Source organism: Aphelocoma coerulescens, chromosome 2 (genome assembly GCF_041296385.1).
Source record: "Aphelocoma coerulescens isolate FSJ_1873_10779 chromosome 2, UR_Acoe_1.0, whole genome shotgun sequence".
Classification (NCBI taxonomy): Eukaryota; Metazoa; Chordata; class Aves; order Passeriformes; family Corvidae; genus Aphelocoma; species Aphelocoma coerulescens.
Genome location: NC_091015.1, coordinates 113,529,257 through 113,554,487, shown reverse-complemented (window position 1 = coordinate 113,554,487; position 25,231 = coordinate 113,529,257). Strand labels below are relative to the sequence as shown.

The window sequence follows — 25,231 nt, the reverse complement described above, 5'->3', positions numbered from 1 at the left end:
GAGGTGGCTGGATTTTAAGAATTTGGCGCCAGCACATCAGGTCTCCAGGTTGGATAAAAGGGTAGCTGCTCCCCCGTCCCTGCAGCTGCATCACTCATGCCTCCTGGAAGGAAGAAGCTGGGAATAGCTGGTTCCTGACTGCGGGGGAAGCAGCAAGGGAAGACTGCAGCAGTGGTTCCCAGACTGTGACAAACCGGGCATGTTGGTTCTTGGCCCTGAAGGATTTTAAGATGTTGAAGATACCAGACTCGAAGTAGGCTGGCTTCTGTTTGAGGTCTGCTTTTCGTGCTGGTGCAGGCTTATCTTAGCAACAAAAAGGTGTGAACTTAAGATAGTGTTGTCAAATGGTCTGGTGTGTAATTAATTTGGTTTGTGCAGACTATCCTGTCCTTTTCTTAGTTTGGCCTTGTGCCAATGTGAGTCTTCCATGCTCCTCCATGCTTCTTATTTCTTTTCCTCCATCAGGTCAGCAGGCACGATGGAGGAAGGGTTATATTTGTTGGGACAACAGGCAGTCCTAGTGAAAGCTCCTGTTTTCTTCAAGATTTGCTTAAGGTATGCAAAGGCATTGAGCTGCAGCACGTGGTGCGTGTCAGGAACTGCTGCAGAGCACAAATTGGGCACTGATGTATCTGACAGTGTAATAACCTAGCACTGAGTAAGATGACCAGCCATGTTCCTTGATGTGACACTTTTCATTCAAATCCTCAGGAGGAGCAGTGGTGGGTAGGCAACACCATTCCTACTGTTGCACCTTCCCAGACTGGGAGCTGTGAAGGGCAGGCCTGTAAAGTGTCTATGCACCCTGTGGTGCTCTCCAAAATAAATGCCACGTGCAATTTTAAAAAACACTTCTGGCTGTGACAGTGGTAATATCTAATGGGCTGTTGGTTTTCTGAGAAAGCTGCAGAAAAATAATTTCCATTAGTCTGTGCTGGGTAGGCAGCAGGATCCAGTACCAGGCTCCCTGGAGCTCAATGTAAGCCACACACTGCTCAAAAGCTCTGCAGGGGTCCTCTGGTAACTCCATTTGGGACTGGCAGGCTGCTTCATTTTGCATTAGAACAGGAAAAACTCATCTAAAATCACTAGCCTTGACTTGTGAATAAGACCTTATTTAGCTAATAAACTACCTTCTTACCCCACCATCACTACTTGCCACCTGTCAGAATCATGCAGGTTATGGGCTAAGCCTTTTAATCCCAGTTCCAGGGAGCAGGTCATGCTTTCACTACAGATTTGTTCAGTGAGAAGGCATTCCTGTGAAGCACAAGTCCTGTCCTTTTAATTTTTCCACAACTGAGGTGATTGAGGTATGATTCTCATTTTACTGGAAGGCACCTGCAAGTGAAATGATCAGTAAGGGCTCCTAATGTGGGGCCTTGGCTGGCACACCACCTTCTCTTTTACTTTGCTATTAACTTTGTTTCTGACCTCGTTAAGATCTGCAGCAGCTAAGGTTCAGGGCACTGACTGGCCAAACAAATGTGGAACGTGGCCTTTCCAGCTGTACTCTGTAAGAAACAGTGCCCGTGGTCTTCACAGTTCCCTCAAGAAAGTGACAGCAATGCAGTAATTTTGAAGATCTTTTTATTAGTAACACATCAACAAGAAATTGCATTTCAGTACCACATAACATGGAAACAGGCAGAAGACATTTCTGTTGCCTTTTGCTGTTAGAGCTGATGCCCCCGGTGTCCCTGAAGACGCACAGACGGTACATGCACAGTGACAGCACAGAAGCAGGGGAAGCTCCAAGGGGAAGGGTTTGTGCTTTAGGCCTGTTCATGTCTGAAAAGTGCACCTCCTGTTTGGTTTTTTTTCCCCTTTATTAAAGAAAGGGGCTGGGGAGAGGGAAACTCTCTTTAACAGAAATACAGCTCAAAACCTCTTGTCATTATCTTCATTTTGCTTTTGATTCAGAGGTAATGTTACCACCAGCCCTTCAACAGGAATATGCCCACCTTTAATGTCTCAGCTGAAGTTGGGCCGTGGTCTCTGCCTCTCCTGAAAGCTGGGCCATCAGAGTGCTGCCTCCATAGATCTGTGCCAGCTGAACTGGTGCTTATGTCCACCAAACTTTGGAAGCCAACTTCCTGCAGAACTCACATCAACTCATGCCCATGTCCTTTAATTCCAGATTTAGCAGATTTCTGAACTCAGATATCTGAAATTCAGTTAAACAATCCCACACTGCACTGTCTGGCCCAGGGCCCATCCTGCAAAAGCCAAAGCATTGCTGGCTCCCATTTCTAAGCACTGGTGTCACTGGTTAGAAAAATGCAGAGAGGACCTGAAGCTTAGTGGAAACAGCTTCAGCTGCATCAGAGGCACCAAGAATATGGTTTTTTTGCACTGAGTGCTCTTATGGGTTATTTTTTTTTTTAATCAAATGTATCAATAATCAAACAGGTCTTTTTCAGCTGTGAGTTTACAGCAGTAGCCTGGCACCTTGAAAGACTATCTGCTTACAAATGTATTTTTTAATAAGCTATAGTAAGGTCTATTCTGCAGGGTCTGTTCCAAAGGGCTTCCTCTAGAAATGTTCTACAGCACTCATCTCGCCGACCTTTGCAGACAGCAACAGCTCCTGTCATTACCTCAGGACACAGGGCCTGGCTGGCCTACCTCACATCTGGCACTCAGTTCAGCCAGGCACTGCCACTGCAAAACAGCCTGACCAGGGAAGAAACTGCAAAGTTACTGAATTGGTTTATTGCAAATAAACAAACTAAGCTACTGCCACATAAAATTTGCCATGGCTATTTGACACCTATTTAGCTCCACCTCCTCATTACGCCCCATGACATCTGTTGAGTGCAGACCTACCATAGAAAAACTCATTCACAAGTCTTTGCTTGTCAAAGTATTCTAAAGATTCACCTCTCTGGAATTTGTTTCACCTGGAAGTGGGGCTAATTGTTTTCAAGTACTGAAAGCAGAGGGAAACTTGCACTGCAGGATCCTTTCAGCTCTGATGCTGAGCACTTAGCTCTTCAGCAGCAGCTCTCAAAATTCTTTAAACAGTTTGTAATCACTCTGAAGTTTCTTTTTGCAGCTGGGGACCGTGGGACACAGAGCAGCTCACAGCTTGTGCCAGGGCAGCCGAGCAACATGGGCAGCTCTGGGATTTTTCAACATCAAGGTGAGGGAATGGGCTGCCTCTGCTCTGGGCTGCTGGAACTCACAGGTGCCGCTCAGCATGGGGGTTCTGTGGCTTTGTGTATCACATCAGGCTGAGCTAACACCCCTCTGTCATGGTTCTCCTACATGGAAGTTCTGGGGAATGGTAAAATTTCAGGTACCCAAAAAATCTGGAACACTAGGAAAAATCAGACAGAAACAATGAAAGAGGTTTATAGCTGGAATAGGTATTCATAAACATTTTCAGACTGGCCTGAAGATACACACATACAAAAGAAGAAATAAACCAGAGCAGCTCCAAGTTATCAACATGGCAACAGTATAAAATTTCCTGGTAACATGAACATAATCCATGTGCTGTAGCACCAGAGTGTAGAGTTGCAGCACCTTTCTCTCATGCCTGTGTGCTGTCACTGCTTCACAGATGAGACAGACATTCCTAAAAGTTGTGCAGAGCTGCTGGATGAAGTAAAGCAGGAAGGTAGCAATCAGGAGCTTAAAGTTGGAGGTTCTAAATTAGTTTTAACCTATAGAGCATGCAGCCAGTAATGAACCAGGGAAGCTGATGCTGAACTTGACTGGAGAAAAAGGGATGCTCAGGAGAGAAAAGAGAACAATGTAAGAGTTGTGATAATAATGGTCTCTCCACTTCTGGTTTAAAAACTAAACCAAATCCATCAAAAACCTCTCCAAAAGACTGTCAGCATTTCTCTCCCAGTGATGAGGGAGGGATGGAGGTTTCCCAAAGTCTGTACTACATGCAGGACAAACGTGCTGCCTCAGGTACAGCCTGCCAGCGTTGGAAGAAGCAGCACACTGGTAACAGAGGGAGCTGGCTGCAGATGATGACGAGGAGCTAATCACATCACTGGGGTTACACAAGCAGTTTTTATTGCTATTCTAAGGGTACTTCGACATGTTTTCATCCCTTCATGCAGCCCAGCCAGTGTTCAGCTGTTATGCAATCATTTTCGTTAACAATTCTTTGCCAAAAGAAACATCTGGCTGATCTTACAAAACTATAAGAGCATGAAAAAGAGAGAGACAGAACCTTTAGATCAGCTCCCCCATGAATAATTAACACAGACAAGGGTTATAATGGAAAGGCATTTTATTTTCACCAGGTAACACCCCTCCCTGTATAAATGAAGTAATGGAGAAAGGGAAAAAAAACCCCAACAACCCCCCAAAACACTACTGTCACCATGAACACTTGAAATGTCAGGTCTGAGAGCTGCAGCAAAAGTCTGCTCACATCTTCCATCACCGCCGTGAGGCAGAGCTGGTTTTGCATTCCCCACAACCAGGTTCACATACAAAACAAGACTGATGCTGCCAGAGGCATTTTTAGCTCCTTGGGTCTCCCGTGATATATTTTAACAGACCTTGGGCATACTAATAAAGCTAAAAAAAAGAAGAAGAAAATAATTTTAAAATTCATGGAATGGAGTTCACTGTGCTAGTGCTGCGTTCTTTTCAGCAGTAATTCACTCTAAGATGTGCAAACTGTATTAGGGGGCTGAAAGCATTAACTCTAATAAAAGATAACAGCCAACACACATATAAATAAGACTCATTTCCTTTTTAAAACATCATGGGAAAGTCAATTCCCATTGCATGATTGATGGAGATTTCCTAAATATTAATAAATATATTACAGATATTTACAAGCTTCTGATTTCCCCCTCTGACGCTGACGTGAAGTTCAGCCCGTAACTAGGACATGCTGGGCAGCACCACAGGGTGCTGAGCCAATGGCTGCAGTGGATTTGGGATGCTGGTGCAGGCAGGGAGGAGATGGAAAGCTAAAAATAGCCCACTCCGCAGAGCCAGGCAACCAGCGAGCTGAGCTCCTTCAGGCTTCCCGCGACAAACCAACCCTCTGCTTTTCCTCTTGGGGAATGAAATGCCAGGATAATGCGAAGCAACTCTGCCAGGGAGGAAGGGATGGGAGTGAAGGGGAGAGGCAGCCCTCCACACCATGTTTTCTGGAGCCTGCCACAGCATGTGTCAGCAGCCTGGAGGGTTTTCCTCAGGGAAAAAGGGAGGTTATCCAGGCCATGGCCCATGGCACCTCTGTGTGAGCAACAGGGAGCTGTCTGTACAGCCACTGCATTGTAGTTCAGTGTTTGTGCCCTGCCCAGCACAGCAGAGCCTGCCCTGAGCCAAGGACTTCTGGGAATTCTGGGAAGGCACAGCCTGGATCACAAGGCTCTGCCACTGCCCCAGAGCCACTCCAAGCCACTGCCAGAGTGGAACAGGGCACAGGCATGAAAGACTCGTTTCCCTTTGCACGTTCATGAGTTACTTAGTCCCTCATCCTGCCTGCTCTACATCACAGATTCCTCTCCAAGAGGAAAAGAAATGTGCTGGATGCCCTGCACCTCAGTGGCTTGAGGACACCAGGGAAGCGGACTGTGAGCAGAGGGCTGGGTGACTGGAACATGGCTGGGGCACCTCCATGAAAATATCGTCACAACAACAACAACAGGGCAGATGCAAAGTGAGATTTCCTGCATTTCTTTCCACCTGGTTTCCCTGGTGCACTGTGCAGCAAATACACGGCCTGGTTTTGGCACAGAAACAAGAAAAAGTGCTGATGTGACTGAGATCAGGCGACCCTTCCAGCAACAGCAGAACCTTGCCCACCAGCCTGCCTGTGCTGCTCCCCTGCAATCCCACGTCCCGATCTCCTGCCAGTACTCCGGGTGCCTTAGCATGCAAGACACTTTTCCAGAGGCACCGTGACGAGAGGGCTGTGACACCTGACCTTACATGGGACAGCAAGGAGGGAGAGTCAGCACTGAGCCCTGCTTTTCCTGTTTGCATTGGTTCAGAAAAAATAGAAACTATTTCAATAAGCCCGACATATGCAAAAATTATCATTTTCCAAGGGGGCTTTTAACAAAAAATAAGGATGGCTGACTCCCTGGGAAGGTTTACAGAGACTTTTGCATGTGCTTTTCAAATCAGCCTAAAAGAGATGATATGGATGGCTGCTCCAAAGGCTGCCAAATGGGAGCCAAGCAGCCCTGGTGCCTCCCAGCCTCGGCACTGTGCCTTGCCAGGGCCAGAGGGGCAGTCTGTCTCTTGGGCTTTTTGGACAGAGGAAGCTGTTTTCATTAATACACCTTTAAAACTATGTTATGGAAGTCCAGTCCCAGCTACTTTGGAGCAGTTCTGAGGTATCTCTCATTAACTTGAAGTATAGAAATGTTAATAAATAGATCTGAAACTTTTCTGCTATGTCATTCTATAATACACTGCTATATAGATATTAAATATGCCTCAGGGTATTAAAAAATTTATGAAAAAAGTTACAGTAGTTGATTTTCAAGTATTAATAACTTGGCTATGTTAGCTTGTTTTTAAATACCAAAAAGATCTGGCCCCAAATTACTGACTAAACTCTGGCTATGACTGAATTTAAAAAAAGGAAAGTATTTTGAATATAAAAAAAGGTGCAAAAAAGCATGAGATGTCAGTTAATGTTGCAAAATTGTTGGAACTTCTAAACAATTAGTCTAGCACTCCCTTGTGAGTGAATTAAAAAGGGGGGAAGAGTGAAAAAAAGATTAAAGAAAAAAAAGAGAGATCGCTCCCAATCTGAGACAGCGCTGTCCCAAATTTCAGCAGAACACGAATTTTTACAGCCAAGTTATAAACCCCAAAAAAATGGGATTACTAATGGATATGCTGTCAGACAGAACTATAGCAGTATCTGTGTGCTCCATTATAATACAAATTTACACCTTACTCACTGTTTCCTCTGAGTTACCACGAGAACAATTTTACAGGTATCCAGTTAAAATTAGAAGCCTTCCTTATTTCTCGTCCTCCCCATAAACTGTACAACTTTGTCTACTATTAAAATTCACTGCTACCAGTAGTCATTATCGTACATTCAAGATAGAAAGTAAACTACTAAAACCTGCTCAGGAGACACTCAGAAGGACACTAAGGCTTCAGAAGTACAGCAGCTCGGGGGTATGGCCAACCACACAGGTGAAGAGCTTTGTCACCTGCTTTGCCCCAGGACACTGACACTGTAGAGTCCTGTGCTGAACCCTGATCTCAGAGCAACCAAAATGGTTCCAAAAAAATTGATTTGACCAGAGCTGCTAATGCTGGGTGTCTGGTGTGAGACATGGCCCTTGGCTGCCTCAACGAGGCCGTGAGCATTCCGAGGGTGGGAATGCCAGCAGGACCTACTGCTTGCCACTGTGCTAACACTGACACTGTGCTAGATCTGGTTCTCCATCAGACACCTGTTCTCAGCTCATGATTCAAAGCATGGTTAAAAAAAGATTGGAAGCAAGAAAAGGCTTTCTCGTTTCGACGCACACGTACAAAAGAGGCAACAATTCCAAACCATTGATTTTCTCCCAGCACGAGCAGCTGCCCTGCTGCCTACCACCCTGCACAGATCCAAACACAGCGCTCCGTGTCTCCGGGACCTGCTGGAGAAGGAAGTCCCGTGATCTAATGCAAACCCAAGCCAGTCAAGTGGAACGAAGCAACGGGATGACAATCGGGTTCCAGTGACCTCGCTCATGGATGATGACCTCATGGAGACGGAAGCAAAGCAAAAGGCACGCGGCTCAGATCTCGTTGATCGTCCTTTCCGAGGGGCAGTATTCCGAGGTTCCTGGGGACGACATGTAGAACGACTGTGTTTTCCTTTTCAACCTGGCTCGCTTGTTGGCCAGAGACAGGCTGCGCCGGCTGGAGCTGATGATTTCTGAGATGAACTTCTTGCAGTCCACACAAACCTCCATTGTGCTCCAGTCCTCCATTAATTCTTTGGGAAACTCTTCTTGTGACTTATCCACAGACTTGGACCTTGAGGTCAACCTGAAAGGCAAAAGAGCAGGATCTGCCACGTTATTTGGCAACTTGGGCCAAATAATTTTTCCTGGGGCTGTGGGCCCCAGGAAAAATCACATCAGAAAGGTCTGGATTTAAATTTTCCTTCCTCCTGTCCCAAATTACACCAAACACTGGAGAGGACAGCTTCTGCCTGGATTGGCAACATTGCAGTGTCACTGACTGAGGGTGTGTGTAACATCTATGTCCTGGCAAAAACAACCTTGCTAGTAACTAAAAAAAGCTGATGTCTTTGGCTAATCTACACAGCTTCATAGCAATGGTGATCCATGCAGTGGGTTTATACAGCAGATTCCCTCAAAAAGGAGCATTCCTTTTATATTTAATTTCTTGGATTTGCTTTGACAACCATCTGTGTATAAGATATAAAACCAACAGATAACCTGATAATATCGAAGTGAAAAAATTATGAAAATTGGTGTTATGAAAATAAGGGGGAAAAAAATCTGTGCACTAGACATGACTGAATTCCCATTCAGTGGTGATTTTAGCCTGCAAGATTTATCTCCAAAGAGTTAATTCACACGAGAAAAAGACATGTTAAGGATATTTTTTCAGAGGTGCTACAGAAATACAGCTGTCCCAGACTCATTATTTTTCAGCTGTACTGTGAAAAAGGTTTAAGACACTGTTACTGTTGCTATTTCTAAATCAAAGCAATGAGTAGAAGAGACCTGGCTTTTCAGGCTTCACAGAAGTTACTACAAGCATTAGAAACATTGCCAACTACAAAACAGATGAGAAGCACCTTCATGGTTGATGACCCAGCATGAAACACCTGGGGAACATCTGCAACAGACACAAGCGAGGCCGGGTTGTTTCTCACCTGCTCCGCAGGGAATGGTGGTGACTGGTAGAGGGTTTCTCTGGTCTCATGAAGCTTTCTCCCCTTTGCAAGGTTGAAGGTCCCAGGGAGAAGATGGGGAGGGTGGAGTATGGCTTCGATGGCAGCCGCATCTGTTGGGAACAGCACGGGGAACATGCAGCATCATTACAAAGATTGCAGCTTTTTAGAAAGGCTCAAAACTTAAGTTTCTTTACTTACTTTTTTGCAACACTGTGAGCATACAGGCCTGTGGAAGAAAGCAAGAGCATGAATCAATCCATTGGGAAAAATTAGGTTTAAATCAAGAATAAGGGATTTCAGGTGTTAAAACTCTCCCCATCCTCCCCTTAAACAAACATTTTAATTTTTAAAGCTTCTTCAGCATAGTAACTTCAATCAGAACATGAAGCCAAAAGCAAGGAGAAATGCTGAACAAGATCTACACCTAAATTTAAAAAATAGAAAAAAAAAAGGAAAATAAGCTGGTTTTCCCCTAAAGAAACCTCCTCTGGTAAGTGAGACTGCAATTCAGTGGTTACGTATATCTTCTGACTTACTGTCTCACTGTTAACTTCAAATTTATCATTTTGCCCACAAGTATTCCTTCTCATTCTTCCCTTGCCCCAAGACTCAAAAAATAGCCAAAAAAGTAAATTTAAATGTTTCCCCCAAAAACACATGTTGTGGAACTGTTGACTGGGGAGTCTGAATAAATTCCATCTTGCTTTCCCATAAGCATAAAAGAACAAATGAGTGTTCCTCTCACGTTTAGTCAAGAGTTTCAGTCTAAGAAAGCAATTCTATCACTTACAAAGGAAATGTTTTTGAAAGTTTTTTTAATTTAGACTGTTACAGAACTAAACCCAACCAACAGTATGCAGCAGTAATGTTTGAGGGTTTCTAATGTATAAATAATAATTTTCCCTCTGAAATGATGCTCATTTATTAACAGACATTAAATATTTACCTCTTGCAGAACTGACAAGTGTAAGACCAGGTAAAGAAAGAAAACCTTCTTGTTCGACAGCAAAAGCAGAGCTAGAGGAAGAAGAACAGAGGAATCCACAATGTTAAGCAAAGTCCCACACAGTGATGACTTCACCAACCAGTTGCTGTTGGCAAGGCCACAGTGGCAGTGCTACATCCAGTTCTGGGGTCTGCACTTTTAAGATGATATGGAAAAGAAGGTCCAGAATTGTACCTTCATACATTTAGAACTAGGCCTTTAATTGTTTTGCCTAAATTAAAAACTTGCCTGTTAACTAGATAAATTTGGTTAGAAATAAAAGCAAGCAATTTTAATAGTGGGGTAAATTAATGAAAGCCTCAACCTACTTTGAGATTTGATAAAAGCTCATGACTAAGCTTTATATATCATGACAACAGGCAACAGTTGAATCTAATGAATGACACTATAAGATTCTTGTTTCTCTGCCTTAAATGTATTAAATCTTTAAAACAAGTCTTCATACTAGACACAGGCCTGTAGATAAAATACACAGTGAAGTCAAAATAGACTTGCTGGAGGTGTTCAAGAAGTGCAAGTCAAAAGTGGGAGAAAAGGATGCTGCTTCTACTGGGAAGTACCAATCTCCCATCTGCAGTTTACAGAAAAATGCATTAGTTAATGGGTCTCTAATATTAAACCTCCTTCTGGGGTCACATGTGCCTTGACTTCTCTGAAGGCCTTAATTCCCTCTGTGCTTGATAGTAAGGATTCATACATGAAGAACTTGTCGTTTTCTATTGCTATCTGCAATTCTATTTTCTGGAACAGAAAAGGTAACCAAACCTGCAGAAGGCAGGGGGACAGAAATCACTTCAGTCAATGAAGTTTAAACCAGACACGTACAGATACATTCTGACAATTGCAAATGCTACTGCATTTTTATAGACAGTCTAAACAAACAAGGTGTTTCCATGAAAAGTTTTTGTGTTTCTGGACATAATTCGAGGAATTTGACCCATGTGTTAGGCATTCAGGGGGCTGTTTGGTGGATAACTTTTCTTTCCCTCTAATACAGGGTAAGAAACAAACGTGCAACTGGCCTCCCTCAATACCCTTCAGAGCCTCCACAGACTCAGCCCTACCTTTCCTTTCTTGAGAGCAGTGTAGATGTCTTTATATTGCTGGTACTTCTCCAGCTCTGCCTTCACAAGCACCTGACGGATGTGCATGACCTCCTCCACTGTCAGAGCCAGACATTCCACGGGGTAACAGAACTCCTCCTGGAAGCCAAAACTCCCATATTATTTCAAAGACAAATGGCTTCTTCCAGAGTTCAACCTAGACAACCAGCCACCTGGTTAGTAACTCCAGAAACAGGGGGTTTCTCCCATCAAACTGGAATAGCACTGGCTCATTCATGGGCATCACATGAGTGCCAAACCATTGGAAGTTGCATAAGTGTGATCTAGATGGTCTTATGTTCAGCCTTCACAAAAATGACAGTTCTCTCCATCTTTCCTCCTCAAACCACTTGATCCTTCTCTCCATTTGTCTTTTATTACAAACATTTGTTTCAAGCCAATCAACATTCAGATTTATAATTTGAAATGGAAAATGTAATATGGTAGATGGCATTATTTTATGTATACTGTTTGAGGTATACATAAAATAATTTCTCTGAGACTTTGTGATGCCCAGAGTGGCCAAGGAAAGTTGTTAGTAGCCCATTCTAGCAGAAATTTTTATTCAGTGGTACCACATCTTGGTGCTCACGTGATCAAAATCACACCAAGACTACAAAAAGTTACACCAGTTCAGGCAGAAAAGTTCTCCTTTCTGCCCCAGAAAGTAGCAGTAGCAATTTAAGCTTTACAGAATAATGTTCCAGTATCAAGCAGGTGAACTGGTTACCCAGTGTTGCATTATAAATGGCAGAGGCTCAAATAGAGAGTTAACAGCACAACTCTCCACTTACAAAATCTTGTATCTGTTCTGTGTTGCAGCATTTAGGAGAATATTGAATGCAGAACTCCTGAATTTGGTACCAGGGAATAAAAACACCAACCCAATTTGTAATCCAGCCTAGTAGTTGATTATACATTTCCAAAAGAAAGACAGAAACCTCTGTGGGAACTCCCATTGCTTAATGCTTAGTGAACCTTTTCAGTCAGCCCAGAGGGGCTACTGTGCAGTAATGACAATGCCAGGCAGTGCTCTCTGAATAAAGGAAGGAAATTTCCCCTGCGTACACAAAGATGTGGCTGACAGTTTGGAGATCTCGTTTACAAATTGAAGTGATGAATCGGATTAGTACGGAAATGCTCCATTTCCATGCACTCAGAGGTCTGTTCTGTCTTTCCATCAGATTAAAAAGAAAATCTTTCTACGTTGCAGACCTGGCAAACATTAGCATTTAGGAACCACCACATTTTTAAAAACTGTTGTCTTACCTATCTAGAAAGGGAACACAAAGAAACTTCACTCTGTTTAGGGTACCCCACAAAAGACTAGAATTGAGTTAACTTTGTTAGATTTGCCAGATAAACCTTTGGGGTATGGAACACTAGTTTTCTGGAAAAAACCAACTACATCAAAAGCAGCTTTGCTCTGAGGTGTAAAACTGCACAGCCAAAACAAAGTATCTTCTGTTCCTTATGAGCAACTTTACAGCTAACCAGCAGCTCTCAGCATTTCGTTCTGGGTTCTTCCCATAGCAACTGCCTTGCTATGGGGAAGGCACGGCTGAAGGCTGGGGTGGCGCGGGAGAGGAAGTGGGTGGGAAAGCGGGATGCACACAATGCCAGCAAAACCCCTCGAGTCTGCATCGTGGGAGACTGAGGGAAACTATCCGAGGTGAATGAGGCTGCCTGAATGCTTGCAATCAACCAGAGCTTTAAGTCCTTTAGAAATACATTTCTTACTTGAAGCTCTTCCTTCCCCCTCATGAACGCCCATTCCTTTAATTTACAGAACGATGACGTCGGGGAATACTGCTCCTTTGAAGAAATTCTGCAGATCTGCTATAGGTGTAGAGCACGTACTAGGGGAATAATGTGGGCCTGTTGTCATACCAATCAAAAATGAGTATCATTAAAATAGAAACAGCCAGCAGGCAGCAGGGGAAACATAGAAAATGTTCACATGTTTAAATGCTAATGTTTTAATTCCAGTGGTTACACAAGGACAACAAAATGTTAATGCAACATTAAATGAAAGATAAATAATCTGATTTCAGAAAACTGCTTGGAGTTTTTTTTTCCTTTTTCAGAATATAAATAAGTACACAAGAAAATCTTTTGTTTCTACACTACCTCTAAGGCACTGAAATTAATTAAATTATGCTAAGCACTGGCTAATCTTCATTGAACAAAGATGCTTTGGAGTTATTGCTCAAACTTCCAACAATAGCCTGCACCCAAATTCGGCAGCTCCAAGTGAGAGCACTCTGCAATACTCACATATGACAGAACATGGTAAAGGCAAAATGTGGTTTGAATGGTCTTGATTTTCCAGAATTATACTCAGTACTCATTTTAATATTAAACACAAGCCAGTATGCTTATTTTTAAAGGGGAAAAAAATTATTTGACAATACTATTTTGAACTTGAAGTTTTCATGATCCTCTGGAGAACTGGCCTAACACTGACTATGCAATAATTTTTTAAACACTATAGCTTAAGGTGTGTATGTATAATTTTTTTATGCAGGAAAAGCAGGTAGTAAGAATTGCATATCCATAATGTGCTTTGTAGGTCGTTCTCAGTGTACACACACCTAATAGGTCCTTATGACTAACACATTTTTACTCTAATGCATTCCTTCTTCTCATTAAAGGATGTCACTAGACATTCAAATGAGTTGCATTAGTAAATTGCAAAATGAACAAGCACTGGAGTGGCCTCTAAATTCTGCAATTCACAATTAGTCAGGCACTCTAAACTCTTGTTCCTTTTGCAGACTAAACATTTCTAAAAGGTCAGCTGGGTATCTCAACTATAAACTCTCCTACAAGAGGTTTCACCCTTCCACTTACTGGTTGAGATAAGAAAAAGAAGAAAAAATTAAATTATTCATGTTCAGTTAACTTAGGGGTAAATGAATTACTTTTTCTTTTCAGTGTATTTGCCTTCCCTGATACATGAATATGAACTGTTCTGCAAGTTCTGATACATAAGTGTGCTGAGGACCAAAACAATATGTAGGTTTTTCAACTAAAGCAGATTGCAAATGCCCTTCCATTCTACATAGTGTATCTTGGGAGAAACGTAAAACCTTATTCTTTTCAACATAGTCCAAGGATTACAACAGTTTTGCTGAATTTTTGCTGCAGGATCTTCATGTGCTGTAATATTTAAGGTCTGTCCCATTGATAATCTGGTGATGTTGCATTTTTAGTTTGCTGTCCTTTCAGAACTGATTTCTTTTCCCCGTGAGGTGATTGAAGACACACAAATATCCTACACACATTGAAATCAAAGTCAATCAGGTGCAATGTCCCAGCCTAAGCTGTAATTCTTGCCACAGCTGAGGAAGTGCTCCCCTAGGAGGGAACATGCTGGTGAAGGTGATTTCCAAAGCCAGCAAAAAGAGGCAAACCTTTGTGGGTTTCCACCTGCTGGCAAAAGCTCTCTCACAGAGATAGTACATAGCCCCTGCCACCCCACACATGGCTGCTTCAACGGGATGAGAGCTGAGCAGAGAAGCTGTTTGCATAGTTGAAAAAAGTGGTCTGAAAGTCATCCTTGGAAATAAACTGGTTATCCTAGGAACCTGAACAATAGATAGGAAGCAGAGAAGCGAATGCTGTGTATAAATGAAACCATTAGCTTTGGTCCTCTGGGTCATGAAAAAGAATAATGATAATAATAATAATTTAAAAAACAAACAGACTGCAAAGGCATCCACATGTAAATCTCAGGACACTGAATTGATCTCACTGATTAAGCACCAAATCAGCTCACTACAGCAACCACCAGGGCTGACCCCTCCAAAATCACTGAGCCACCCTGCCTTTCCACGTAGCACTGGCAGGGTGACATGTCAAAAGGACTATGTTTGGCACTTTTCCAAGTTTGTTTCCCCTCCCCACCTACTTGGGCCTAACTCGCTCTGTCTGATGAGATGCCAGTTCACAAAACCATCGTTAGTATGCAAGACAGAGCAGTTTCTTGCTAATCCTGCTAAGAGACTGTAGCAAACCCTGCCTGGTTTCACTGGCATTGATGACTATTTGCTGACAGAGCCTCTTTCACCTTGGAGAGACACCAGGGTCACAGGAGCTGTGATAAGAAATGAAACTCCATCAATCCTGGAGGAAGGGATGAAGAAGTGTGATGTCAAATATAAAATAAATAATACTCTGCCCTTATTGAAAGCATTCACTCTGGGAATGGCAATTTTACAGATGCAACATCTGGCGCAGCCACTGGAAGAGGCTGGCATCCCTCTGGGAAGGAGAGAGTTGCAGAAAGCCAAAGTATGGAACTGGGCCAGTGCCAGCATATCAGAACTCATCTCCCAAAATGAAAAACAAGAGTGTTAAGGGAGGTGTCTGTCACACCCTAGAGGGCACTATTGCCAAGATAAAGAATTGGCTCTCAAGGCATCAAATAAAATAGGTTCTTGTTAGTGGAACATCATTTCACTACTGGTTTCCTTCTTTTCCACTTCAAAGTCAAAACCAAGCTAGGTGACAGTCCTGTAAAGATTTAAAAAAAGAAAAAGACCAAAACAAACAATAAAACCCCCCTAAGCACAAAATAAACTAGTAAAACCCTTCCCATCTGTTCCCAAATTAGCCTGACTTATCTAATGGCTTTTTCTCTCTTTTCCTTTAGTATTTTTCAGGGGGAATGGAATAACTGAATTGGTTTTTCTGCAATGTTTTTTTTTTAATGCATATTTCTAGGCATATGTCAATGAACAGACTGACAGAGGGAGAATATGTATGTGGTCAAGAAGATCCTGGTAAGAACTTGGTTGACCTATTTAAAATAATAGCCTCATGTAAGATTTTAAGTTGCATGATCCTCTGAAATACATGAGATTAATATTACAATGTAGCACACTCAGATACACGATAAGTGTGTAAAAGTGTAAAATGTCTCAGTATAACATAGGACACTTTTTCCCCTCCTCCCTTTAAACTATTTGTGAATGACTCTGGGCCTACCAGAAAATAAAGTCTGGGTTTCCACATACAGTGAGTGCAGCAGGAGGTGACAGGGCAACCCATATTATGTGACAGTGACTTCAAACACATGCTGAAGGAGCCCTCCAGCATGGGTCTGCTGCAATACATCCTGCTCCAAGTTCACTTTGCCAGGAGATGTCCACTTGTGCCATGCATTTATCAACATGTTACTACCTGACCTACACCTGGAATGAGAAACTACATTCTACTTGGAAGGATATAATAAAATCCAGAAGACCCTCTGAGAAGGAAAAGCCTGTTGGGGGAATATTTGGACATATTTTTCCTGATACTGATCAGCTTCATCATCTAATAGGTTTGGATTCCAGCTGTCATCTCTTAGGCCAAAAAAAATGCTCTTCAAAGCCCTTTAATACCACTGCACTACAAGACAGGACAAGTGAATACCCTTCCTTTCAAAACTGATGTGTTTATCGATTTCTCTATTCACCAGCACCTCATGGGGCACACTTTGAAACCCTGCTGGTAGGAAAAGAGACAAGGAACATACCCTGCATGAAATTACAAAGCACTAATCAGTATGTCAGCATAAACGAACCAGGATTTCATACCCTTTGCTGTTTGGACTCTGCTGGAAAACAGTTCTCAATTAAAGCTAATTGATCAAATCCACTGTACTTTCTTTTCAAGCAGCAATACAGGTTTTTGCCTCAGTAACTTCAACAAAGCAACACAGACAAACCTTGATTTGGATTACTGAAAGAGCTTTCATGTGCATAAACATTACCAGGCAAGTTCTTAAGGTGGGAAGAAATCATTCCATTCATCCAGTCATTAACTGCAATACTTCCAACAACTAGAAAAATTCCCCCAAATCCCAAATAGATCCACTGATTTGGAATTGTCTCTATTCAAGTGGAATATCAGTAAGGTGAAGTTCATCTGTTTTGGTAACATTCTGGAACAAAAATCAAGACACGTGGTTTACCCGGAGTCCTAATCAAAGTGTAAATATTTTCTGAGGCACCTGTACCTGGGATTTTGGATAAACATGTCAGAGAGACAAAGTTCAAATCTTGATTTCAAAACACCTTTAGTAGCCAAGAGCTGTCTCTGAATTGAGGAGTTTTCTTTGGGTCATGTTCTAATCACACTGAAGCCAAGTTTTAATTTTCATTATACTCTTAGCATTCCTCTTTTTCTCTCTCCTACCACCCACTCCACTTACAAGTGACCTGGAGCTCTGTTTTGAAGGGGGTAGGAACTGTCTCACATTGGTTGGTGTTTCCTTTTCAATGGAGTGTCGTCTCTGAGGTGGCTGCCGTCTCTCAGGCTGCGGCGTAGACGATATGGGCAAGAACTTGGGAGGCACTAAGGATTCAATCAGTACAAAAAAGTTAGTTCTTCTACGAAGGACTGTTGGGTAACATTGCTCAGTACTTAATCCAGCCACTGATTTGCTAGAATTCCTATAACTGGTGGCTGAAATTACATATCCATACTGAGGTGTTTCAGGATATTATTATACCTATTTCACCATCATGCACAGAAAACACTGCACAGATTACACAGCTCGTTACAAAACCCTCCCAATGAAACTGAAACACTTTGAAACAAAAGAAAAATATTGTTACATAGTAAAACATGCAATAACTGTGCCCGGAAAAAATCCCCAACAGGTCTTGCCCTCTTCCCAGTAAGTATTTATTAGAAATACTGGTGATTGCTAAGTGTCTTTCAAACACTGCCACAGTGGCAGAGATGGAGGAAACATTTAAATTGGTCTTAGGTTAGAACATGTTTCTGTACCAAATTATTTTATTAGATGAGCATAGCTAAGCAATCCCTTCCATTCACTTGTGACTCCCTCTACAGTCCTATATAAACTTCAAGGATGAAACCTTCTGTTTCACAAAGATACCCACCCAGAGTGGAGGCTAATGCCTTCCAATTGTTTATTACATTTGACCCATTCAGCAGGGTTCAGCTTTAGAGGTTTATTCTATTAGCAACATTCAGTTTCAGCTTTCCATTTAGGTTTCAGACAAAGTTCATAGCACAGAAGACAACAGAAGTGTGTAAAAGCAGCCACTGGGCTCTCTCATAACTCACTCTTTCTGCTGCTGGTGCCTTCTTGAGAGGGGTCGTCCACTTGTGAGGGAGAGATGCTGCTGCTACTTCCTGATTTGTGCACTGATTCCTCCTGTGTGGCAAGAGGAAAAGAAACATAATTCCTCAGGGACTGTTTTTAGTTTTCTTACTGCTGTTGAGCACACAGAAACCCCAAGCAATCAAAGATATTTTGGACCATTCAGTCACTCAAAGTCCTGGAAGAAGTCCTGAGAAAAACATTGACTCTGCACAGTAGTGAGCAAACAGAATTTTCAGGGCTGTTTTTCTAGAAACTGAAATAAATGGTACATGATCAGAGTTCAGTGTATTTAACTACTGCACGAAAGAACAAGATCAAGAGAGAGGTGCACGAATCCACTGTAACCTGTTAATTTTTCTTGTTGTATTCAAAGACTTCTAGGGATTTGCAGCTACAGCAGATATGTGAACTCAGCTTTATATTTCACACTAACAAGGAATTAGCACTTAGATTTGTCTGGTCTCCAAAGGAATGAGAGCCACTCACACAAGTGACTCAGGTAAAGAGAAATTAAACTGAATTTGACTGCACTGTTCTCTTATTCCCAATCTGCGTGTGTTTTTCCTTTCTTCTGTATTTAAAAGACATCTCATTCCCTGTGTAAGCATTCTTCTTCTCAACAGCCAAGAACAACTCCTGCAAGATGAAGGAAAGTGAAATGGGCTTTGACTAAAAACCTCTCAGCTATCTAAAGCTTTATGCCACCCAAATTATTAAATCCTTTGCTGTCACCTAAAACCTGTCTTCAGCCATGAGATACCAGCAAAGACACAGATCATCACAGGAGCCTCCCAAACAAAGAGTGCTGAAGGACTGAGCATGAATGCTCTTTACCTCTAATGTGAATGCTTTCAACCGAAGAGACTTAACATCATTTAGGCTGTCAAGATTTACAGATCAAACAAGTGACCTGCTCTAAAATCCAGCAAGTGGCTGAGCTTCTCTCTCACAGATTTCCTCAGCTGAAAACCTCCACTGGCTGAAAGATTGCCTTCTTTGGTAACAGCAAGTGGGAAAGAAAAGCTGGCAGGATCACCCCAATGAGCACCACGCATCACAGGACACAGGCCTCTGCAAATTCCCATCAGGAGATTTGTACTTTAGGCTTAGCTCAAGGGTAGGTGTTGTATGTGAGGACACTGTCCCCACCTATTTGCCACAACACAGTACTCTGCAGGGGGTCTCAAACCAGCTCACATCCCAAAACAGTGTATTCACTTTAACATATCAATTGTGACCCCACAAAACATTTGTGATGGGAAGCTTGTAAGGAAGTTTGAGCAGCACATTGAGCTACATCAGCTGTTTTATTTGCAGGAACCAATACAGTTCAACTACAGAGCTGGCTCAGACAGCTCTGCATATTGCTGCATGGTTGCCTTAAAAGACCAATGGAGAACTTGCATGACAATTGGATGCACTGTTCTTTACAAGGGGTGCAACAGTGTTCACAAGTCTACAGTAAAACATTGAAATTTTGAGGAGAATAGCCCTGTACAAAGGGAACTACTCAACTTTTCACTTTGCAGAAGTCAGATTGTTCTGAGTGGAAGACGAGTTTACCATTGCCAGAGAAGCTAATGAGCCAAGGTGAAGAACTAAGTAAGCTCTACTGCTATTCTAAACAATGAACTGTTGGAGCCAGTGGCTAAGTATAAAAAATAGTAAGTATAAACCAAGACAGGGAAAATGGAAGCCAGGAGGAAGTTAAATTGGACATAAAATCCCACTTAGACAACGGTATTCTGGGTTTGTCATTTCAAATTACTTCTGTGCACAAACACGTGCACTGACAATGTTATTGCTGTCCTACAATTTCTCAAACATAGAAGGCTTTTTTTGAGAATGAAATCTTGTGTAGGAAGTCCTGATGACCCACTGCATGAATTCCTCCATATCTGCACAGCAACTGTTGAGTAATACTGTAGACTATCTGACATTTTATGCTTGAGGTTGGACCAACCCAACATCCAGGACTCTGCACTTCTCCAGAGTACCAAACAATTAGAATTTTACAGTTACTGAGAAAGCTGCAGCTTTAAAGGCTTTACCTTAAAACATTTAAATATATTACAGACATGATTTTTGGCCAGATAGCTGTAGTTTCATTAGGAATATATAATTTTTAAATCTGTATCAGAAGTCACTAGTAGATTGATACTTCTCTTAGCCACACAAAGCAAAATAGCACTTCCTGCTCCACGCCCCTTGGAATCTGTGATTTTAGTGGTGATGCAGAAAAAGCAAGGACAGAAAGAACAATTTATACAGTTTCCATCCTTGCTAGAAAATGGGCATAGGGCTGTATCAGACCTTGCCTTTCACCTCTGCCCAGCTACCCTGAGTATTGGGACATAGCCTGCATTGCAACACAGATGAAAGAACAAAGGGAATGCAGTGGGAAGCAAATGCATCTGCATCACAGCTCATTTGGAGGTCCACAGCTCGGCAGTGCAGGTATTTCCAGCCTGTAATTTAGGGCACAACATAGTCATAATTTCACTCCCAGTGAGTAACTCCAAATAGGTTAAGCCCAATTCAAACTGCAGACAAAGAGGTGGCCGAGTCATTTACAGGCAATCAGAACAACACACACACAGTTCTATGTGCTACATACAAAGTAAAAGTCAGGAAAGAAATAAAACATTTGGACAGAGCAATCTTCACTCTCTTCAAATGTTCTATGTCCTTCACCACCTTGAAAAACTCCAGCCAAACTCCCTTCAATTTATCTTCACTACTTTAGCACTCTTCCTGAGCCCCAACCAGTATTTTGCTAGGCATCTTTATCCTCTCAGTTGCTTCACCAGCTATTTCTATTGACTCAAACTAGTCCAGCATTGGTTCTCTGTGACAGCTCGATGTGGTTGATTTATTTTCAATTTATCTTTTGCTGTATGTTCCAGAGTTTGTTCCATACCACTTTGCTTGCCTACACAATATTTCCTAATCAATAGTCACAATCAGACATTTTATTTTTCCCTTCTACAAGAATCATTTCACATTGCCCTTTACACAATTTTCTTCTACTGACTTCTGCTCATTTTCCTGTGTGAAATAGCATGATGCTTCAGGATACACAGAGGTACAGGCTGTAAGATCCAACTCTCACTGACAGATCTTAGTATTCCTGCATCCTGCCCAGCTTCATTCACATTAACAAACCACATATAGCCTCTATTGTAATTTTAAAGACTGATGAGTGATCTCAGAATGCAAATCTCTTCTGCTTTTAGAACAGATGTGTCAAATTATGCACCCACACAAGTCACCCACAGGATAACCCCAAAGAGGGCCAACCTTTCACAGATCAAGAAAGTATGCAAAGAGATAAATTTCTCCCCACATATATTTCTTCCCAGCCTCCTATCTTTCAGCTTAGACGCCTTTGTAGCCACCCTGTCAGGAAACCCCTCCTTCCCTATTTGCAAGAGAGAAAAAGAGTCAGGGAAGACTGCTTTCCCCAGGCTAAAATTATCCTCTGTGAATAAAGCCTGCCTGCATGAGCTTTCCAGACAGCTTAACTCTCAGAAAGGTCCAAACTCAATTAATAACACTACTGGTCCAGAAGACAAAGCTCATTCTTGAGGATGTAATGTTGGTACTTCCTGAGGATCATATATAATGCAGCTTTGAAGCTAGAAAGCTTTTTAAGGTTTTCTCCTTGTAATGCTTTTTTAAATCTTTAACCCTACACTTAGATTGGATGGATTCAAAATTATTTCTCCGAGTGGTATTTGCTTGTCCCTATCTGTGAAACATTTTTGGGGTGTTAGTTCCCAATTTTATATAGCAAACTAATGCACTGACATTTGCACCAAACTGCAACCCCTCTGGCACAGCTGCTGCTCTTTATTTAACAGCTGTTATGGTGAGGCTGGCCCCACATCTGAGTCCTTTAGTGACAGCTACTGCATGAGTGCCAGAAGGGTGCAGTGTACTTTCCTAAATTCCCAAAAGCATAATTGCTACAAACACACTGTGGACAGATACTGGGCATTTAGGAAAGTAAGTAAATACTGGGTTTAAGGCCAAAATTACCATTTAACCTTTCAAAAGAATATTCTCCTTTTTGGGATCTGATCTAGTATTTTTGAAGTTCTGTGGGCTGACAAAGCAGCCATGGAAAATTCAGATTATAATTTGCACAGTCACTTCTCATCTGATCAGTTCAGCAAACTAAGAAGTAAGATTCAGTTATGACAAATTGAGAAGCAAGTTGTGTCCTGATTTTTTACCTCTGAATCTGAGCTGTCAAGTTCAGCCAACGTGGGAGCCTTAAGGAGTCTCTTGCGTTGCACTGTCACTTGTGTGGCCCCGTTCTGCTTTCCTTGTGGTGCTGGGCCACCGTTCACTACAGAGGCATCCACTAATTTTCTTCCAGCCTCTGGCGTTGGTACATCTACCAAAAGAAACAGAACAATTGGTGTTTGCACCTGAAATGTATTTTGCCTTCTCAAATCTTACTGTTAAGGCAATACACACAAAAGGGGGGGGGAAAACTGTGATAGTTATATCTGTGCAATTGTTCTACTTTTAGTGATTCACTGCTCAGAGAATTGCAGGCAATGGCTTGCAGTACAGAAGCGGTATGAAAGAATGAAGGCAGTGGAAAAAGCAGCATTGCATAATGCTAAAACCCAACCTCAGACCTACACCAATCAACTTTGACAAAACTGCCTGTGTTAAACCCAGAAATACCCTTCCTTCAACGTACAGTCTATAATTAACTATATAACAAAGACCAGAAGAATGCACAGCCATATCTGGGCAAGTGGGTTTCCAGTGAATCTGAAGACAACACCACACAGAAATTAGGAGGTTTAGCATGGAGTAAGCCCAGTTTTTCCTGTGAGGAGAGAATTGCACTTTATTCTGCAGGATACAGAGAAGGAATGAAAATGAGGTAAATAATAAGCGTTCATCAAACACATGCACAGCTCTCAGGCTTGCATGGCCATTTGTATTAAAAACATGTCTGTGAGGTCAGACATTCATGGAACAGCAGAAGCACGAGGCTCCAGCTCTATTTTCATCTACATGGTTTTTACAAGGATGTAACTCCACTGAGTATATTATTCAGGATTTCTGCCAGTGTGCAATGAAGAAGCATCTTGGATAATGTAGGCTATGGGTCTGCTGTGCTTAGCTTAGCTTAGCTTTAGACATTAAGATAATGACCTAGCCTTTGACATTTTAGGAGAGCTTAGAGTTTGGTCTGATAAATCAGTTTTATCCCTGTAAAAGTACAAAGTACAGTATTTCAATCTGAAGAAAATTATGTTGGAGGGACAAGGAAGAGAAGCTTTTAATCTCCCATTTGCATGTATGTCTAAGCATCTGGTCTTTCTACAAATGTGTTTTTCTACTCATGTAATTATAGGACTCCTTCCCCAGCCTTGTAATAACAAAGTACCTCCAGGTATTATAAGGCTAGGGTAATGATGAGTTATTATTCCCATTTTTATACATGGTGAAAAGAGGGACAGAAGGTCAAGTGACTGGTACCTTAGGTTACTGGGAGGACTATGACAGAGAAATGGTATCACCCAGATATTCAACAGTGCCAACAGTGTAAGTACTCACACATCATTTGAAGTTACTTAGATAGTTGCCCTGCTATAAACAGACACAGTCACTCCTGCTACAACACCATTTGCATGGATAAAGCTATCCTTGCACCAGGTAAATCAAAACTACAGACTACACAAAGCACAGCCACAGCAGCAGCTCTTTAACAACATTGTCAACACAGCAGCTATTGAATAAATGAAGAAGAGGAATAAGTTGAATTAATATGTATTTTAAACATTTATCCAGGTTATTGTTAAATGCTGGAAACTGATCTAAAAAGGAGAGGGGCTGCATTATAGTTCCTCTATAAATCATACCTTCAACTGGGAGTATAAGAAAAAGCAATTATTTGGGCTATTAAAGCCATGGTGACATTCCAGGCCTATGAATCTGTGTACTAAAGTGTTATTACTGCCTTCAGGTCCTCCCTACAAAGAGCCGCAATCAAAGACTTAGACTCTCTAACCCTTAGTTCCTATCATCAAAGGCTTTGCTAATGGGTGTCCTGACTACCACAATGGCTTATAGGTCATGGGGTTTTTTCCTCCTAGATTTCTGTAAGTACAGCATGGGTGTCCCCCACATCAAATGCATTCCTGCTCTAATAGTAGCTCAACGCAATCCCAGAAAGGGACAGCAGGAAAACAAAACCCAAACTGCCTCCCCTCCCTGCTGCCAATGCCACTTCTTGACACCTCATACCTAGCTGGCATGTAGTTGATTGAAGAAGTTCTGGGTTTCCTAAATGAGCAAGAGAAAAACCTGTGATTTGTCTTTGGATGGCACAAGGTGGTTCCTGAACAGACTGTCCAAGGAAGCAGCCCCAGCACCACCCACACAACAGCCAAAGGTGGTGCCCCTTCTCCCCTAACCCTCCTGGGTGGGGACTCCCCTGCCTGATGGTAGGGAGGGTGAAGAATGGCCTGTAAGCACTGCTGGACTCGCTGGCAGAATAAACAATGGGAAGGCCAACAGCACTGCCTTCCTGCCAAAAAGTAAAACACACTATAAGCCTGGGGAAAGGAAAAAAGGGGGACACCACCAGACATCCCCTATGGCAGGTGATAAAACATGTTTTCACATCATAAATTGTTTTTTGGTGGTTTTTGTTTGTTTGCTTGCTTGCTTTTTTTTCCCCCCTAGGAATTTAGGCTCAATTTCTTTAGGCCTCAGAAATGGAAATCTCTGGTCCATTTTGAATGTAATTTATGTAGCCAATCACTATCTATGAAGCCTAAACCAGATATATTTAAAGTCAGGCATACATGAGTTGTCCATACATATTGCTGAGTTGCTCATATGTTGACTCAAGTCTTCTTGAAATACCAAAGAAATTTTAGGTGAATCAAGAAGACAATCCAACATAGTACTTGTTTTCAAGGTTTCTTTAGTAGGAAATGTCATTTATCACCATTCTTTCCTCTAGAGAAAAAAACCCAGGGAGTTTTTACAACTTGCAAGTACTAAAGAATAATAGTATAAAAAGACTAAAATTAGAAAACTATCCAATCTATAAAATCCATTTGGTCAATCAAATTCAGTTT

The 25,231-nt window shown here is 42.0% G+C and overlaps 1 protein-coding gene across 3 annotated transcripts in view; it reads right to left on the bottom strand.

The window, feature by feature from the left end:
- Positions 1-1,602: 1,602 nt before the first annotated feature.
- SPIRE1 (spire type actin nucleation factor 1) overlaps positions 1,603-25,231 on the bottom strand; it is a 128,251-nt gene continuing 104,622 nt past the window's right edge. Inside the window, exons 9-18 of one of the 3 annotated variants that reach the window (XR_011148340.1) lie at positions 22,352-22,515; positions 18,074-18,164; positions 17,190-17,332; positions 14,404-14,577; positions 10,949-11,086; positions 9,825-9,895; positions 9,077-9,104; positions 8,858-8,988; positions 7,691-7,998; positions 1,603-4,548 (exon numbers count right to left, since the gene is read on the bottom strand). Coding sequence is in view for 2 of the 3 variants with exons in the window: in XM_069004396.1 (XP_068860497.1) it covers positions 7,746-7,998; positions 8,858-8,988; positions 9,077-9,104; positions 9,825-9,895; positions 10,949-11,086; positions 14,404-14,577; positions 17,190-17,332; positions 18,074-18,164; positions 22,352-22,515 (1,193 nt within the window). In the remaining variant the exon portion in view is untranslated. Of the gene's footprint in view, positions 7,999-8,857; positions 8,989-9,076; positions 9,105-9,824; positions 9,896-10,948; positions 11,087-14,403; positions 14,578-17,189; positions 17,333-18,073; positions 18,165-22,351; positions 22,516-25,231 lie in introns of all 3 variants that reach the window. The other 2 variants (XM_069004396.1, XM_069004397.1) reach the window with 2 other exon arrangements.